We start from the raw sequence: 19,358 nt of genomic DNA on the forward strand, positions 1-19,358 counted from the left end.
AATGTTTCTGCACAGTGAACTGATTTCTGTAAAGGTTTTTAAAATGCGGGAAATAACAGGTTAAAGCACAGCAGTTAACAACAAGCTCCGTGGAAGTTTTTATTGCCTCAAGAAAATATGGGTCATGATGTTTCTGCTAGAAAAGCGACACCACGACCTCTCTCCATACAAATGACACATTTTTCAGTGTGAAGCAGCTGAACCCGTTTCTTCCTTTGACCTCTCTGCTCATCTCTCCACAGGATCCATTCAGTCTGTTCAGCCGCTACGGTGTTCGGGTCGAGGAGACAGGAGGCATGCCCATCGTGCACGTCCCATCTCGATTTTCACCCGCCCAGGCTGTTGAGGTACTGTTCTTTGTTCGGACGCTTTGGACTACTTCTCCTTTTAGACCTGAGATGTAGCCTTCCTTTCAGTGTCTAGCTGGTCAGGCATAGTGCACTTAGTGGCATATTCCATCGCCACACACCTTTTACTGTTAGTTTATAGTACTTTCTTCCCCTCTTTATTAGAAATCGCATGTAGAAGTTGTAATGATAAGTTTAGAATCTTTCATGTTAAGGATAGCTCTTACTTTTCCTCCTTTGAAAAAACAAAAAAGACCAAAAAAAAATCTTTACACTGTAGAAACTGTAATGTTAAGGTTAGGACTCTGTAAGTTAAGGATTTCTAAATCTTTCTGCACAGCTCTTCATTTTCCTCCTTTTAAAAACAAAAAAAGACCAAAAAAAAACCCTTTACTCTGTAGAAACACTAATGATAAGGTTAGGACTCTGTAAGTTAAGGATTTCTAAATCTTTCTGCACAGCTCTTCATTTTCCTCCTTTTAAAAACAAAAAAAGACCAAAAAACCTTTACTCTGTAGAAACACTAATGATAAGGTTGGGACTCTGTAATTTAAGGATTTCTAAATCTTTCTGTGCAGCTCTTTCTTTTCCTGCTTTTAAAATAAGCAGTTTGAAAGTTTGAAAACAGATGGAAAGAGCTTGAAGAGGGTCTTCAGAAATGTTCCATTCAAATCCATTTAAAGCTGTGTTTAGTTTTATTATATTGACTGAAGCACAGAAGGAGAAATTCTTCCATAATCCTCATTTCTAATATTAATTTTACTGTTTCCATCTCCATTTACGATGTGATGAGAAATTAAATTTAAAAATAAGAATTCATAGACCACTTTATACTGTTAGTGTTATGTTTGCATGGAACATTTCAAAAGGGTCAGGGTTCTTCTGCTGCTCCACTGAACATCTAACATGATGGATTGATTGCTTTTTCCGTGTGTGGCTACACCTGTAGCACATTCAGGGATGGTTGTGTTTTTAGTTTCCGGACCCAGCACAGCCCTAGAAAATTTGAAGTTGTTCACTAAAATATCTGTTTGATGCAAACAGTCATTTCCTCTATTTATGAGCCATTTCTTTGTAAAATGTACTTGCAAGCCTTGTGCAAAAAAAATCTGCAAATGTTCGAGGTTCAGTGCAGCAGCAGAGACAGGGTAGGGTGGACCCTCTTCAAGCCCTTTACATCTGAGAAGATTGTAAAAGCAGGATAGACTTTAGGAGGGTCTTCAGGAAATGCTCCATCCAAATCACTTTTTCATTGTTATTATTGTAATTCTTGAAATTACACTTTCAACAACTAATGTATTTTTAACATGTAAACAATGAGAGTCATATTAGGATGGAGCATTTCCAAAGGGTTGAGGTTAGGGAGGATCAGACCCTCCTAAAGTCTTTATCCTCTGTTACTCCTGTTACTGTTACTGAGTGATCTACAGAAAATTACAAACAAGTGTTCAGTTTAAATAATTTCTGTAAACATTTGTAGACACTGAAGAAAATTCATCCAGATCCTAGAAAATAGAGCAAAGTTTAAAATGTTCCTCGGTAACTGTAACAAATTTTTCTGTGACTATTCAGCAAAGAAATTCTAGTACATATCTGAAGAGATTGTAAAAGCAGGATAGACTTTAGGAGGGTCTTCAGGAAATGCTCCATCCAAATAATTTTTCATTGTTAGTATCCTATTTCTTTAAATGACATTTACAATATTTGATTGATTTTTAACATGTAAACAATGAGAGTCATATTAGCATGGAGCATTTCCAAAGGGTTGAGGTTAGGAGGGTCTGACCCTCCCTAACCTCAACCCTTTTTTGTCACAATTTTTGTCACAAAATCTTCAAGGAAAAAACGTGTCAATATACCTCAGACAAAAACAAACAAAAAAACAATGACAAATGTTTCAGATGTTGCTCAGTAATGATAGTTTTAGAATGATTTTTTCTGTGCCTCTTTCACAATTTAACTAACAAACATATTTAGATACAAGGAGTATAAAAGCAGGAGATGACTTTAGGAGGGTCTTCAGGAAATGCTCCATCCAAATCACTTTTTCATTGTTATTATTGTAATTCTACAAATTACATTTTCAACAATTACTCTATTTTTAACATGTAAACAATGAGAGTCATATTAGGATGGAGCATTTCCAAAGGGTTGAGGTTAGGGAGGGTCAGACCCTCCTAAAGTCTTTATCCTCTGTTACTCCTGTTACTGAGTGATCTACAGAAAATTACAAACAAGTGTTCAGTTTAAATAATTTCTGTAAACATTTGTAGACACTCAAGAAAATTCATCCAGATCCTAGAAAATAGAGCAAAGTTTAAAATGTTCCTCAGTAACTGTAATAAATTTTTCTGTGACTATTCAGCAAAGGAATTCTAGTACATATCTGAAGAGATTGTAAAAGCAGGATAGACTTTAGGAGGGTCTTCAGGAAATGCTCCATCCAAATAATTTTTCATTGTTAGTATCGTATTTCTTCAAATGACATTTACAATATTTGATTGATTTTTAACATGTAAACAATGAGAGTCATATTAGCATGGAGCATTTCCAAAGGGTTGGGTTAGGGAGGGTCAGACCCTCCTAAAGTCTTTATCCTCTTTTACAAATGTTTCTGTTTGATGACATTATTGTTCATAATAAGTCTTTTCTTGCAGTTGATTGTAATTTTTGTCACAAAATCTTAAAGGAAAAAACGTGTCAATATACCTCAGACAAAAACAAACAAAAAACAATGACAAATGTTTCAGATGTTGCTCAGTAATGACAGTTTTAGAATATTTTTTTCTGTGCCTCTTTCACAATTTAACTAACAAACATATTTAGATACAAGGAGTATAAAAGCAGGAGATGACTTTAGGAGGGTCTTCAGGAAATGCTCCATCCAAATCACTTTTTCATTGTTGTTATTGTAATTCAACAAATTACATTTTCAACAACTAATTTATTTTGAACATGTAAACAATGAGAGTCATCTTAGGATGGAGCATTTCCAAAGGGTTGAGGTTAGGGAGGGTCAGACCCTCCTAAAGTCTTTATCCTCTGTTACTCCTGTTACTGAGTGATCTACAGAAAATTACAAACAAGTGTTCAGATTAAATAATTTCTGTAAACATTTGTAGACACTGAGAAAAATTCATCCAGATCCTAGAAAATAGAGCAAAGTTTAAAATGTTCCTCAGTAACTGTAACACATTTTTCTGTGACTATTCAGCAAAGGAATTCTAGTACATATCTGAAGAGATTGTAAAAGCAGGATAGACTTTAGGAGGGTCTTCAGGAAATGCTCCATCCAAGTCACTTTTTCATTGTTATTGTAATTCTACAAATTACATTTTCAACAATTAATCTATTTTTAACATGTCAACAATGAGAGTCATATTTGTGTGACTTGTTATGATTCACTCTATTAACTGGTGAGATCTAGAAACTATTTTCTGAAATGAAAACTAATTGTCTAAACAGTAAGAGTCATCTTAGGATGGAGCATTTCCAAAGGGTTGAGGTTAGGGAGGGTCAGACCCTCCTAAAGTCTCTATGGTCTTTTACAAATGTTATTACTAGATTTCATCAATGTTAATGATTATTCTTTCTGATGTTTTAACTTCTATAAAGAAAAGAATACAGAAAAATTGACAAATGGTGAGGATTTCCTGTTATGTTTTGGGTTTGGTTTGGTTCGGTCCGTCTCTCGTTTTTCTCTTCTCTCTGGTTTCCTTTCAGTGTGATCCTGAAGACGTGGCTCATCTCCCTGCAGCTCATTCCAGATCATCAGCTCCTCCATAAAACCTGGACTTTTCTCTTCTCTGGTCCCAGATTGTTCTTCGCGTTTGGTACAACTGCAACTCTCCTGCTTCTCCGGTCATTCAACTGAGTATTCTCCTTTTAGTGACTCAGAGATTCCTATTTTCCTGACAGTTTGTGCTCTCCTGTGTAGATACTACCTGCTGCTACCTCAGTCCTCCAGAGCTCCAGTGTTTCCTGCGCTCGGCCTTCAGCTCTACCTCCATCACTCCAGCCGTCCACCCCCAAACCAGCCAGTCGTCAACCTCCACTTAACTTTTGTTCAAATAAATCACTCTTTTTACCTTACACCCCTCCATGTTCTCATGTCCACCTTAACTAATGTACATATTTTGATAACAGGACTGTTGAAGCAAGAGATGAGGAGAAGTGCCCAACTGAAATTATGTTTTTATTTTTAAGTTTGTCATTGCAAAGCATTGAAACACACTGATTAGACTGATTACTGCTCCTCGGGATTATGCTTACGGATTCTTCTGACACGATTTTCAGCAACAATCTCATGCCACAGCGTTGAGAATGCTCATACAAATGAAATATCAATTCAGTTAGGGTTTGTAAATATACTGGCTTTTCAAAATAAAATGTACTTCTGTAAATTCCACCTTATGCATGATTATTAGCCGGACATATCAGCCGCAGGGTCCAAAGTGTGAGAAAAAAGTAGCGGCTTATAGTCCGGAAATTACGGTACTATCTACAACTTTTAAGTTGTTTGGAATAAATTTAACATACAAGTGGATTTTAAACAGCTGAATGAAACCAATAATACAAGGGTTTTCTCTAAATTCCACACAAAATGTTAGATTTCCTGTGGGATTTAAATCCTTCAACTACCAATACCACTCCAGAATATTCTAGGATGTCTTGGGAAACCCAGCCTTAGTAGACAATGTGATAAGCATGGTCTTGTTGCTGGAAAGCCAAATGTCGTCCCCAAGCATCATCTTATTCAATGTCAGCATGAAATTAGCTTCTGAGATGATCAAATTCATCTAGTTTTCTACTTATTATAGTTTTACAGTACCTGATGAAGCCAAGAACAGCATTCAGCCACCGACATGCCTTACTGTAGATAGGGTGTATTGTCGTCTTCCATCTCCAGCCATATATACTGATAAATCACAGGCCTACAGAAGTTCTTATTTTCTTTCAACGCTTTGGAAAATATGATTACAAAACAGCTATGGATTATGTAAATGGTTTTAAGAAATTTTGAGCCGATTTTTATGCGTTTGCTGTGGATCAATAGAGGTTCCCATCTTTGAGTACCTGAAGAAGCCCTTTGGTGTGAAGTTGTATCTTACTGTACCAACTAAATATCAGTTACTGATTAGTTCCTGATGTCAGAATATCTCATTGTAGCTCTTTTATAGTCACTCAAGCTATTTTGCCACTTGTCTCCATAGAAATCTGGTGGTAGTGGTGGTTAAGTTGTTCTTTCTCCCTGGTCAGGTAGTGTGGCCACTTTATGTAAACCTATTAACTAGCGAACTGCGCTTTCAAAAATATCCTTCGAACAATTTAGTGCACATGCTACCTTTTTGGATCCATTTCATTGCTTATGCTTGGACATTGCCATTTTTCTTATTTTTAGGGTGTTCTTGACTTTGATATGTTCAATTATACAATATTAAACTATAAGATGCAAATCCAAGCATGAAGAAAAGAGAATTTGCAACTGTAGTACTAATGTTAGCTTTCACGCACGTTATTTATTAACAAATACAAGTACAGTTGAATAATCTTTTCAGGCTAGTGTCAATCAATAATGTACAGTAAATACATACTACCAGTAATATATTACCAGTTATAAAAGAGCCATAAATGACTAAATAAGTGGATGATCTTATTGGTGTCTTTCAGGAAAATACCTGGCCGACAACTGACCCATGCTACTGAGAGCAGCACTGTTCAACAAAACGACTGCAATGGAACGAGTTCGACACCGAGGACAGAGGACAGACCGACAAGAGACAGAACCTCCAGTAACCTTTTCTGAACCCACACGACAGGTCCGCAGCCTACCCAGCAGTATTGTATAACCTGCATATAGCATTGTGGAACTGTTTTTGGTCATGTAATTATCGTATTTGTATTCATTTCATAACATCTGAATTGCTGCAGTTAGACAACTGGGTTCTTCTCTCCTCTAAAGTCTGTGCCACTGTCTCCATCCTCCTCTGTGTGGTGGTGTTTTTAAAAGTTTCACTGCAGCTGCCTGACCCAAGCCGTGGACGGAAAGAGTAACGGACAGATTTATCTCTGGATGACCTGTTGTATGTTGTCCTCAGTCTAGAAAATGTGGGCCATAAATCCCGGAATACGATCTTTGCGGTCAGACATGCAGCTCAGCCTCTGACACGTTCAAAGTTAGATTATGTAGAGCTGAGGCGGCACCCACGACAATACATAGCAAGTTCTACACCTTTATTAGCACATAAGAAATCACTGGGTTCCGGGCTCGAAGCCTGAGACAGCTGTGCTTACTGTTTTGCACTGACGGCAGCCATCTGTGTGACAAGTAACTGCTTAAGCCGACACACAAACTCTTGTCACAAAGTGTTAAATCAAAGTTGGTGTTTCTTGTCGGTGCTTATGTGCGATCACACGAAACACAGAATCAAGTAGCTACGTTCAACTGGATTTTTCAAGCATCACCTACTGGTACTACAGGGTCACATGACTTTGGATGGCATCCTTTTTACTATAAATGCACCGCTCAGTCGATCAAACTGCTATTTTATTTCTCTATACACACACGTGGAGAGGTTTTCAGCACGTTAGGCAGCTGCAATGACAAGTCAGTTCACTGGTTGCAAAATAAGAACATATGTTTTCCCGTCAGAACAAAAGAAGTGTACAAAGTGACATTTTAAATCAATAATATGTATCTTAAAGGGCGTTTGGTGTTTTCCTCGTATCGTCAAATAGCCTTTCTGTTGTTCCCAGGACAGCAGTCTTAGACTCCAGACTACATGACAGCATTCTATTTTTATTTATTGATGACAATGATTTGTTGTATAAAACATGTGATTCTGTATATGAATAGAATTTGAATGGTATCACACAACTCAGAACCCTTAAAGGTATAAATATTTGAATTCTCTCTCATTTTTATCTGTGGAGTTGGGTAACCTGTGTACAGTATAAGGTATAATTTTTTAATTTATTTCAGATATAATTTTTTAACTCAAGTGCAACAGAAGAATTGAGCTATATATGCAGGGCTGTGCGGCCCAATAGGCAGAATAGTCAAATGGTAGGGGCGCAAGCCAGCCGAGGGGGCGGCACCGCAGGGTTTTTTGTTGTTGTTGTTGTTGTTGTTTTTAGATTAAGAAGAAGAAAATAGGCACCGGTAGATCCGTGTTGACAGTGACGGATACACCGAACTTCCAAAATGAAGAGGCAAAAGTATGGAGTTAGAACAGTCTCATAATTCACAAATGCACACAGAAGAATTCACAAATGTAAACTGCAATCCACAAATGCACACAGAAGAATTCACACATGTGAACTGGGATTCACAAATGTAAACTGCAATCCACAAATAAATTAAGAAAGTTCACAAATGTATTTCTGCATTCACAAACTGCTTTTGTGTGTGAATCTTTTTTGAGACTGCTCTGCCGTCAGCTCCAACCACAAATGCATTTTTTTCAACACGGAAGTTTCTGTAGCCAATCAGATGTCTCCCTGCTTTCAGCCAATCACAAAAACTCACCCCACGTGGGGGTGGGTGTACTGTATTTCCTTTAAAACGACCTATTCGTGGATTTTATACCGACTTCAAGACATGTTTTGGACAAAATAGTTTACTGGCTTGTGTCGTCTGGATGACCAAGGTTGGATTATGGCCGTTTTTTGTGGAATATTTTCATCTGTGTGTAATAATGAACCCGGAAATGTCAGTCGCCCTGTGTACGTTAAAGCCGTGTACAGAGAAAGGATGGATGGATATTCATTGTTTGTCGGACAAATGTGTTTATATTATCCGCTGTGGTAATCACATCTGAAAGTGGTTTATACCGGCGGATTCATGAGAATCTAAGCTTTCCATCGGCGTATAATGTATATATAATCGCGTTTGCAGCCTTCGGACATTCTTTAAATTCCTATGCAAATTAGTAAGTGTACCGCCGGCGGTACACTGAAGCTTAACGGGTTAAAAATGCTCGAGTTTGCGCTGCAAACTCCCAGCGCAAACTAAATACTCCCAGTCCCGCTTGACTTCTCGCTCAGCTTTTGCCTCCAGCATAAGCCCCGGCCACAAAAAACGTCACAATGTTTGTAAACAAATAAAGGGTCTATTGTCCCCATCAGACGCCATGGTCTCTCCGACGGGCAGCTTCACTCTTCAGCCCAATGACACGGTCAAGTATAACGCTGTGCGGAGGCGTTCATATGATTGGCTGAACAGTACACCCACCCCCATGTGGGGTGAGTTTTTGTGATTGGCTGAAAGGAGGGAGACATCTGATTGGCTACAGAAACTTCCGTGTTGAAAAAAAACGCATTTGTGGATGGAGCTGACGGCAGAGCAGTCTCAAAAAAGATTCACACACAAAAGCAGTTTGTGAATGCAGAAATACATTTGTGAACTTTCTTAATTTATTTGTGGATTGCAGTTTACATTTGTGAATCCCAGTTCACATGTGTGAATTCTTCTGTGTGCATTTGTGGATTGCAGTTCACATGTGTGAATTCTTCTGTGTGCATTTGTGGATTGCAGTTTACATTTGTGAATTCTTCTGTGTGCATTTGTGAATTATGAGACTGTTCTAACTCCATACAAAAGCCCTCTGGAGCTCATTTCAGAAAAAAGTGTAAAGAAGATGAGGAGAAGCAAGAAAGAAGTCGAGGTATGGTGCCATGAAATATTTTGTTAGAAACTGCATGAACACACAGCCGCATATCGGCTAGCTCGTAGCTCGTAACGTTAGCCCTCGTAGTGACAGTACTGTTAGTGCTGCTTTGTTAGCTCAATTTCAGTATGATAAAGTTACTTCTGTGTTGAAGTATCAAAGACAGTGATGTACGAAATGCACGTAGTGATGACATTGCTGATAGAAATCGTTTCTTTTAAAGTTTGTTCTCTGACGCACTGACAGTCTCGTACCGTTGCCTGTGTGTAGGCGATCCTACCGTCATTGAACTTCACTAACTGGCTTCAATTTATTTTAATCCATTAAAATAAATGATCAACTTAAACACAAGTTTAAGAATATTTACATATTTATATGAATGGAAACATGACTCCATACGTCCCAGACGGCCGTACAACAGGAGGGGATTGCATCGTCTTTATCAGACACGTCATTACCAGTGTATCACATTTAATTAGAACAGGTGTACTGAAGCTGTTGTTCCACATACAGTAATTATTTACATGTTACAATTTTGAGATGTTTATATTGACATTAGCTTGCTGCTGTGTTTCGGATGTCCTAGGTCAGGGATGTTATTATGTCAGGTGTTACCATGTATTTACCTTCCCATGTAAACACCCGGTTAATCAGTTACCTTACTGTCTGTTTTTAGATTCACTTCTGAAATATTTATCTTCCACTCCTGCCACTACTGGATCAACAGCAGCCTCCACATCCACCTTGGTACCCAGTGATGGAGGGCTCTCTGACACCCAACCTGGAAGCAGTGAAAACATACCCACAGTCCCCTCTACATCAGACCAGCCTGTTAATCAAATAGGTACACCTTCCTCTATCCCCACCCCAGTGCTGCCTGGCTTCAAAGAGGTAAGACAACCTGTCCCATTCACTTCAGGACAGCTTCAGGATATATCAGCTCCAGCAACAGACCCGGCAGACTAATATTATTTCAATATTTATTTAAGCTATTTAATGTGTGTGTGTTTTTTTAAGTGTGTAATTTATGTTCAATAAAGTGAAAAATGTTTAAAGTTAGTTTATACGTATTTTTTTAAATGTCTTTTTTTGGGCGGGGGGCGTTGGGAGGGTCTCGCCAAGGGTGCCAAATGAGTCAGGAACGGCCCTGTATATATGGGTGGGGAGGAGGGGGAGAGGGGTAATTTAATGAAAAAGATAAATATCTTCCTGGATGCTGTGTTATGCTTTGTGAAAGCAGTGTTGACGTAGAGTTAGCTATACCATGGACAAGGATCACACTCAAAAGAATCAGTTTGACATTTTGGAAGGTGCTCCAGAGATCTGTTATATCCACATTGAGACGGTTAGCTTAGCATAAACACTGGGAACTGTTAGCCTGGCTGTGATTGACACTTATCAGCGCCTCTAAAAATCTCTGATTATACGCTGTGTTTGTTTGGTCTGTACAAGGGTCTGACTGTATAGATTCCAGACTATAACCTATTAATGGAGCTCTGATGGCCATTGCTACCCTCCCACCACCATGGTGTCATTTTCCCCTTTAAATGGATTATGTGGACAAGCAGAAGTGACATGGAAGAGTTTTAACAGAGGAAACTAAATCCTCTATTCACTGGCAACAGGAAAGAAAAAAGTACAGAACAAATTTGTTTAATGTAGTTCTTCAAATGATCACAATATTATCCATCCATCCATTCTCTACACACCGCTTCATCCTCACTAGGGTTGCGGGGGTGCTGGAGCCTATCCCAGCTGACTCGGGCGAAGGCAGATCACAATATTATCTGTGGTAAAAAAAAACAAACACTATGTCGAATTCCATGTTGTTTTAATATTTTGATTTAAGCCTTTGCATATATGTTACTGTAGGGTGAGCTGGTTTTACTGCTTTACTTAAACCTAAAAAGCCATTTGTTTTGTCCTACTTGGTCTGACTTTAGTTACCTGGTCTAACAATTAACATGCAATGTTATGCCAAAGAACGATCACACTCGATTGACTCCAAAATGTAAATTTGCTACTTACTTTGAGAAAAGAAGCTGAATGATGATCACTCTTACCCGGTCAAATTTGGGAAGTTGTAAGGCAACAAGCTAAAAGCTTTCTTGCTGTCGTTTTCAGTTTTTTTCACGAGATTTGAATGAATGTAGGCTTGAGTGAAATGGACCTTTCTTTTCCAACATCAGCTCCACCCATGCTTGCCTCCCTCTCGCCACATTTGCTATATTGTTGCCAAGTGATAAGACAGTAATCTCTAACCGTCTTTGAAAAACATGCCTCTATAAACCTATAGGAAGAATTAGAGATCCACGTCCCTGTTTTCCTGCAGTTGATGGTTCGTGACCCTCCTCGTCTCCTCTACCCCTCCCCCAATCAGCTTCTGCTTCACTGCTCACTGATCCGATATTCAGCGTCGTTCTGTCCTCCTTTCTGCTGCTCTCACCTTCCCCTCATTCACTGGCCTCTTCTCCACTTACAGAAATGCCTCGATATATGACTTAGTGCTGACATTTTTAGAAAAGCTTATTGTTTGCACATCCAAACGTGTGCTTGCAGCAGTGTTTCCCAAACAACTCAGAAAATACAGAGTAAATGGACAAATAGATGACAATGGTCCTCTGCTTGAATCTAATATACATATGCACCAAAACACCCAACCATACAATTTCTGACGTGAATTGATAACTTTCCAACTGAGGAGATTATATAGATTGATTTGGAAGTATATTTTAAGCTGTGATTAGTGCAAATTTGGATCTAAATTTCTGGACGTTTTATTTTTTAAGATTAGCCAAGACAGTCAGCAACACTCCAATAAGCAGGCCTAGTTTTTTTCACACTGGAAAAACAGGAAAATGTATCCATGGAACTGCATTTACAGCCATACATCTCCTCATTTAGCAGTCTGTATCAATAGTAGATAATGTTACAAAAAATACAGTAAATGAAGGACTATTAAGAGCTTTTCATCAAAAATGAATTGCTATTTTTCATATTCTTTATCAGAGCCTACTTATCTTTATTTATCTTTGCTGTTTTACAATATTTCAAGATGCTACCACTGGGTTCCTTAGATTCTAGAAGAGGATAATCACAAAAGAAAAACACCGTTAAATGCATATTTGTTTCCCCAAAAGGTCTCCACAAGTAGTCCTATTTGCCTATTTAAAAACCACATAGAAATATCAGGTGTACCTCAGCAAAACCCTGTTCATTATGCATTCACAAAGTCAAGGAACCCTGAAGGACAATTACTGTATTCCACCCCCCCAAAGTGATTAACCAACAATACTTAATTTGTATTTTAGCATACAGTGAATGGTCATGATGTTGGTCTCGTACACCTAATTGGAGCAGATATATGTCATGAAGTAACTGCTGTTCCTAGCGATGTAGAAAACAGTCAATATAAATAAATTGACATTATAAAGACAAAAACAGTTTGTCGTAGCTAAATGTTTTGCATCCCAGATAATCTCAGAGAATTAGAAAAAATGGACACTTAAAAATGTTGCTCACACAACTAAAAGCGCAGGATTCGAGCTGTGCTTTCATTTGGCAGCGGTTTATTAGTTGTTGTTTTTTTTAATGAGGACATAATACAAACTAGCACAGTGAGTGACCACATAAATAAAACAGCTACAAAATTTTGGTTTCTTTGCATTAAATGGTTTGTCCATCAGGATGATGAGGTTTATTTCAGCTGAAATTCAACCCCCTGAACACTGGAGCCTGAAGTAAACAATTGACTCTTCTGTACATTATTGTCCATTGTTATATATAAGCCTGGACTCAAAGTCAAATCATTTTCTCTGACATATAAAATATTCCGATATAAAGATACTGTTCTGAAGGCAAAATTGTTGGACAGCAAATAATGAAGAAACAGTGTAACAAATAAAAAATAATAATAATAATGTTTCAGCAGTCCTGAGATGTTTTTTGGTCAGATGTATTTAACATCACAATCATAATCTGTTATCAAGTGATAAACTCTGGTATTACACATGAAGTCATGGATGGAGATTGCTGTTTGTCAGCATGTGTAGAACACCCAAAGGTGAAAAAAAAATACTGTCATGAAAATTTTAAGGACAATTATGTCATATACAGTGCTGCGCAAAATTTAAGTACTAAAGGTAAAGTGATTTTTTTAGTAATTTTTATTTTTCAATTAACTTTATACAAAGTGCACTTAACAGAAAACATGTCAAACAAGGGAACATTTAGCGTGACCACAGCCTTTTAACATGCATTTTTCAGGATATGTGGCAGTTAATTTCCAGTTATCCTGAAGAATTTGAAAGTTCTTCTGTGGATTTAGGTTCTCGGTTGCTTTATCTAACCCCGGACTGAATTAATGATGCTGAGATCAGGGCTTTGTGGAGGCCAAACCATCTGATTCAGAACTCCTTGTCCTACCAGTCACTGGAGGTTGTTCATCATGAATCTGACTGGATGTTTGAGCTTATATCTGGGACTGATCACAACCCTCTTTGATGTTATTTAATGATGTAAAAACATGTAAAGTGCCTCAAACTTTTGCACAGTACTGTATGCAGCACGGGGGGAAAAACACTTTGTGCAGCCTATAAATGTATTTGTTTATTGCTTGATCAGTGAGGTCCAGCACTGTGAATGTATGAACGAATTCACATTCACAGAGTTTTAAAAGTATTGATTGGCTAGTCAATAAACAGCTGACATACGAATATAGAGATTTATAAATAGTTAAAATGAAAGCAACAGCAACACAAATAAATAGATAAATAAATAAATAAATAAATAATACATTTTTGAAAATCTAACAAAAAAACCGCATAGATTTGACTTCGAAATCCAATTTGTGCCTTACAGTTCGGCGTTGCCTGGGTCTACCAGACAGTACCTTCGCTCATTTCTGAGGAGGGTTGTGACAGCTGGTTGGTGTATCCGTTGTCACTGAGAGTCACAGTGGTGAAGGGCGTGCTGGGGCCACACATTTCACTGGATATGCTGTGAATGGAACCGGGTCCTCCGGGCTCCGGGCTGGGTGAGTCCGCAGGATGGTGGGACATAGTGTCAGGGAAACACTGGACCTCTCCGGGACAGTGGTGCCCCGGATGGTGGTGGTCTATGGCTCCTAATGGGGTGCCAGCGGGGACCGTGGAGGGCACAAAGCCCAGGTCTGCTGGAGTCTGAGCCTGGGACGATGGTGGGCCTTGGAAGTACTCATAATTCCCTCCTGAGCCATAGTATTCACCAGGATAATCTGCAATCACATGGACATTTGGATTAGAGCAAGACTTGCTTGAAGATTTTAAGAAAATAAGAACCCAATCTTAAACATTTTCTTTCTCTTGAGTTTTTAAATTGCAGCCAAAAAAGGATAACAAACTGCAGAGTGTAAATATTTTTGAGTGGGATATAAACCTGCTCTTCATCAAATATAAATTAAAATTCAAAATCCTTATTATAACAGAGCAAAGCTCACCTCCATAGTAAGAGAAGTGTCCCAGCTCTCCTGGTTCCAGCCTCTCACCCAGAGCTCTCATCCTCCTCGGGCTGCGGAAAAACACGTGTCTCCTAGAGCTCAGAGCGCTCAGCTGCTTCATGCGTCTCTCTTTAGACCTCCGATTTTGGAACCAAACCTTCACGACAAAGCAATAAAAGAAGAAATCAAAAATGAAGAAGGAAATAAAAAAAGATCAGCGTGCATGACACAAGCGGGAAGGCACAGCAGATACAGGCCTAATGCTTTGCAGGGATCATTTCTGGGTTCCTTCTTGCATAATATTTATATTTTATTGTGATATTTGATTGAAACGCACACCTTAAGGATTTTGAAACGGTAAATAAACTGAATTGAAGTGAAAAATACTTGCAGATTCTTTAAAACTTGAAGTAATAGTTTATGCGTAAAAGCATGCGTAAAAACTAATTTGGAGCGTGGAAATTGGTGACCCCCCTCTCAAAAGCTATTCACCATTAATGCATTTCAAAGTCACAAAAGATGCATCAGACCACCAGGACATTTTATCCAGGGAGCTTTTTATATATGCTCATGGACATCTGCGCTAAGTGGGTCCTGCTTTTAAAGGTTTTAGGGGCGCGATGGGAGTAAAGATTAAGATTAAAATCCAGAATTGGGTTTATAGACCTCATCCGAAAAAAAAAAGAAAGAGAGGGTGAAAAGGAAAATCAACGGAGCGGACAAATCCTCTAAGGATGTGCAGGCTGCAAATTATAAGATCCATCAGCCACACATGTTTTCTTTAGTGTACACAACAGCTCGTCAAGGAGTTTGGTTGCGCATAATTTACGCACGCGTCTTTATTCACTGTCACGTTAGTCCTTTAGGAATTGCGTAATGGGCAGGGTGTATGGACTGAAGCGTCCGTTAATGGATGAGCCATTCTGTGAGGAGCAGCTTAAACATCTCGATTTTTTTTTTCTTCCCCCCTTATTTTTCCCTCCTCCTTGCGCTTTTTACCTGGATGACTCTCATGCTGAGGCCGGTCTCCCGTGACAGCTGCTCTCTGATGTGTCTGGTGGGCTTCGGTGTAGCCGCGAAAGCCGCTTTCAGTGTCTCCAGCTGCTTGGCTTTTATGGTGGTCCGAGGCCCGCGTCTCTTCCCGACGGCGCTCTGCTCGTCGTTCTCGTTGCTGCAAGCGTCTTTATCAGATAAATGTCCGCTTTCTGAGTCCTTCCCGTCGTCCTGCGGGTCCTGGGAGTCCGGGGACATGCTGGGGTCGCTGCACGTCGTTACTGTCATGAGATAAACAGAGCAGGTTCATGTATAATGACCCAACACTTTACAGCACTGGGAATAAATGGCAGGAATATCATGTAAAACGCACAGAGCAGTTTGGATTATAATTTAAAGAGAATTATTGGAGCTAATAATGTTTTTTTTCTTTATTAATCACAAACATGACATTACCTGAAAGGAGGATTGTGTCCTTCCCGTTGTTGTTCTGATAGTCCTCTTTACAAACGAACTTGAATTCGTCCAGGATGTAGAGCTCCTCTCCGGTGGACAGCTGTTTGTTGCACATCACACAGGTGAAACAGTTCAGGTGAAACACTTTGCTCTTGGCTCTGCGGACAAGATCGCTGGGTAAAATCCCCTGAGCGCAGCCGCCACATTTGGTGCCAAATCTCCTGTTCGAGAGGGAGAAGAAAAGTCAGGGGAAAGTTTCAATATGGATTTAATAGCCAACAGAAATGCCACAGACGAGGGTCATAGGATGTTGTATTCAGCTGAAGTTTTCTACACTCTCTTAGAAAAAAGGCAAATAAACTACGAATTTGGTTAACTGTGCTGAATGAGTGAAAAATGAAGCTATTTTTACGGTGTTAAATAGTTTCCTTATTCCATAGAGCATTGCAAAATATTCTAAGGTGCGTTTGTAATCATCATCATGCTTCCTTCATAAAAATCACAGCTACTATTTGCAGCTGCTATTATAATGTGTGAGAAAAAAGGGTCTTCCTTATCTACTATAAACAAAAAGAAATTCTAACACATTTTGTTAGATTTTTTGTAACATACACAAAACTAAACAATAAAATAAAAAATAAAGTAAAGGGTATAAATAAATAAAATGTAAACACGGACTAAATAGAACGTCCATCACTGTAGATTAACGTCCATAGTTTTTAGCAAAACCATTTTCCTTGTTTTTGGAACTTACCTTGGATTGTCAATTTCCATATATCTCCAATTTAACCTCCCTCAAAAAGAATATTTTGACAACACACATTCCTTTTTTTCCTCTTTTTGTGTGCATAATCACCAAACCGCCAACACTTCGATGCTTACCTAAAGAAGTCATTCTTACAGTACAGTCTTCCCTCTCGTGAAAAGCACTTCTCTGTCAAACTACATTTGCACTCGCAGCACTGGACACATTTAATGTGCCACGGTCTGTCCAAAACTTTGAGCAAGAACCTATCAAGAATAGGTTTCTCACAATTGGCACACTGCAGCATCGTCTTGCCTGGACTTATTCCCAAGTCCAGCTTGTGAGAAATAAACTCTTTCTTTCTCTCCAACGTCCCTCGACACTGACTCTACTGAGCGTTCTTATATGATCCAGGAAATCCACTGTATCCAAACGGGTCTGAGTGGCACCATCCGTGAGACTAAAGGCAGGACTTCTGTTCCACAGAACAACAATCCACATGCGGCTCCGAACCGCACATTAATTGCGCACAAGAACTATCAGACTGCATTTCTGAAACTGGGACTGGAGATCAGAGGGCCCGCTGAGATGATCCGACGCTGTAATGGGACAGAAAAATGAGCTGCCCATTAGTGTCTGCTGAATCAAAATATCCTCAGTGTTGTCTAAAGCAGGGAAAAATAACAGGAAAAGCTGTCAGTACGCTCAGCATTGTCATTTGTGTTCCATGTTTTCCTCTGACGAGCTCTCGGTGTGAGAGAAGCGCAGTAATGAGCGCACCTTGTGGAGCTCAGCCTATTGCCTATTAACACAGCTCTGACGTCAGACCCAGAATAAACCAATCAGTAGTCTTTGTATTTCACTCCACCACATGTCGGCTACTACCGTTTTATGTAAATGGCTATAAAAATAATAGCAATTCTGATATACAGCAGTGCCAAAAAAAAATAAAAAATACTAAACCGGTCAGGACGAAAAACTAGAAGGAAATCTTTTAACTGTAACCCCAGAGTAAACTTTTTGGTGTTGTGTGAAAACACAGCAGGAAAAGAGAAACATGCAACTAATATTAGGCTTACGAGTTCAGTAGAAATCTTATGCAAGCAGATTTTAATGCAAGATCATTGAAAACAAAAACTCCCTTCTTGATGAAAAGCGCAATTTAGTCTGAGAGGCTGCATTTATAAGAAACAGCACGAACAAATAAATAATAATATCAGTATTCCGTTTTCCCCCTTTGTGTCGCATCATATCAACTTCCCAGCCTGCTGAGAGTCAATGATGATGTCATATGAATAAATGATTTCCTGCAGAATAAGACTGAATCAGTGGCAGGTGACAAACGATCAGCAGGTCTGTCCCTGCGCAAGATGGGAAGAGGACAGATGAACGCGCTGAACACCGGCTCTCCACGCAGATTAATGTTGTGGCCCGGCATTATTCTTCATCCCACTGAAAGGACAAGGATCACTAATGGTTATAATCTGAGACGATAGGCTGTCTCTCACAGATCTTATCTCGCCGTGTTGGCGCGCTGGAGACGCTGATAGCGCGTTTCCACCATACAGTCGCTCAGCTCTGTTAGTCCCTGATATCTAAAGTCCCCAAGGTGTCAAATTCAACGTGAGCTGAGTGGCAAAACATCTAATATTTAAGCTTTAGATTTGTTTCCTCTATATTATTATTATTATTAGAGGCCTGATGTTATATAAAAAATACTTAAAAAACAAATGCCTGAGGTATAATTTTTATTACGTGCTGACAATCTCTTAAATAAAAACACTGCATTGTGCTGATTTCCAGTGTGCCCTCTTCACTTCTTTAATTCTTGTCTTTTAAATTTTATTCTCGAAACAGCAGCTACTGTGAATATTCACAACCATCCAATCAATCAAACAAAATCATTGAAGGGGGATAAGAGGTTATTGATTTACTGAACCTGTGTCTTATCTCAACATTTGATTCATGGATTCATTTCCTTTATGAATGAGAACATGAAAAAACGAACCTCAATACAAAGCTTTGATTAATAGTAATAAATGAAGAGAGCTGCAAATCTTACACAAAATTTCAAATCATTTTTTGCACACAAGTTCTTGTGTTTATGCTAATAATTAGTCGACCAGTTGGCTCAACTATCCTAAAATCTAATCATTGTTATTATTATTTGAAAGCGTACAATAGTAGGATTACTTTGCGAGAATGCATTTTAAAGCTTTCATTAATTTGTAAAGTATTGCTTCAGGTGAACTTCAAACAGTAATAATACATAAAATCTGGCAAGACACATGTTCATTTACACTGTAAGAAGGGTAAGAATCTGCTGTCATTTCAGAAAGACAGAAATGTAGTTGTACAAATTAGCCAAGATTTGCTTTTCTAAAAGAAAAAAATGAGTAATAAATCATATTAATACCTCTGTCAAGTTAGGCAACATTTATTGCTGCAATTTTTCCCTCACACTTAGATTAGTTACTTGCAATTTATTTAGTTTATTGCATTTATTCAATGCTAAATAAAGCTGTTATGCCTATAATTTCTAAATTGTCTCTGCACTGCACTGGAGATACAAAAACTTTTGGGTTTTGGGCTGCTCTGATTAGTGCAAGTGAATGATGAATGCTTTTTTTTTACTGTTTTTGTATGTTTTTTTTTAAACTTTGTAAAGTGTG

At 38.7% G+C, this 19,358-nt stretch overlaps 1 protein-coding gene and 1 long non-coding RNA gene across 2 annotated transcripts; one reads left to right on the forward strand and one right to left on the reverse strand.

Annotated features, from left to right (window-relative positions):
- Positions 1–2,111: 2,111 nt before the first annotated feature.
- Positions 2,112–4,439, forward strand: LOC127530534 (uncharacterized). Its single transcript, XR_007937118.1, has 2 exons — positions 2,112–4,180; positions 4,285–4,439. It is a non-coding gene; the product is annotated as an uncharacterized LOC127530534 (long non-coding RNA).
- An 8,124-nt stretch (positions 4,440–12,563) lies between these two features.
- LOC110961031 (LIM/homeobox protein Lhx1-like) lies at positions 12,564–17,450 on the reverse strand. Its single transcript, XM_022208481.2, has 5 exons — positions 16,824–17,450; positions 15,942–16,162; positions 15,492–15,766; positions 14,493–14,649; positions 12,564–14,270 (listed from the first exon to the last, which is right to left on the reverse strand). Exons 1-5 carry the CDS (start codon positions 16,991–16,993, stop codon positions 13,894–13,896), a joined length of 1,200 nt encoding a protein of 399 aa, XP_022064173.1. The 5' UTR covers positions 16,994–17,450; the 3' UTR covers positions 12,564–13,893.
- Between the last annotated feature and the right edge of the window lie 1,908 nt (positions 17,451–19,358).

This window comes from Acanthochromis polyacanthus, chromosome 17 (genome assembly GCF_021347895.1).
Source record: "Acanthochromis polyacanthus isolate Apoly-LR-REF ecotype Palm Island chromosome 17, KAUST_Apoly_ChrSc, whole genome shotgun sequence".
NCBI lineage: Eukaryota > Metazoa > Chordata > Actinopteri > Pomacentridae > Acanthochromis > Acanthochromis polyacanthus.

Excerpts from the sequence above, each read along its gene's own strand:
- LOC110961031 (XM_022208481.2), bottom strand. The coding sequence starts at position 16,993 with ATGCTGCAGTGTGCCAATTGTGAGAAACCTATTCTTGATAGGTTCTTG. Across the intron at positions 16,163-16,823 it reads TGTAAGAATGACTTCTTTAG|GAGATTTGGCACCAAATGTG; the intron begins GTAAGCATCGAA and ends CCTCTCGAACAG. Across the intron at positions 14,271-14,492 it reads ACACTTCTCTTACTATGGAG|ATTATCCTGGTGAATACTAT; the intron begins GTGAGCTTTGCT and ends ATGTGATTGCAG.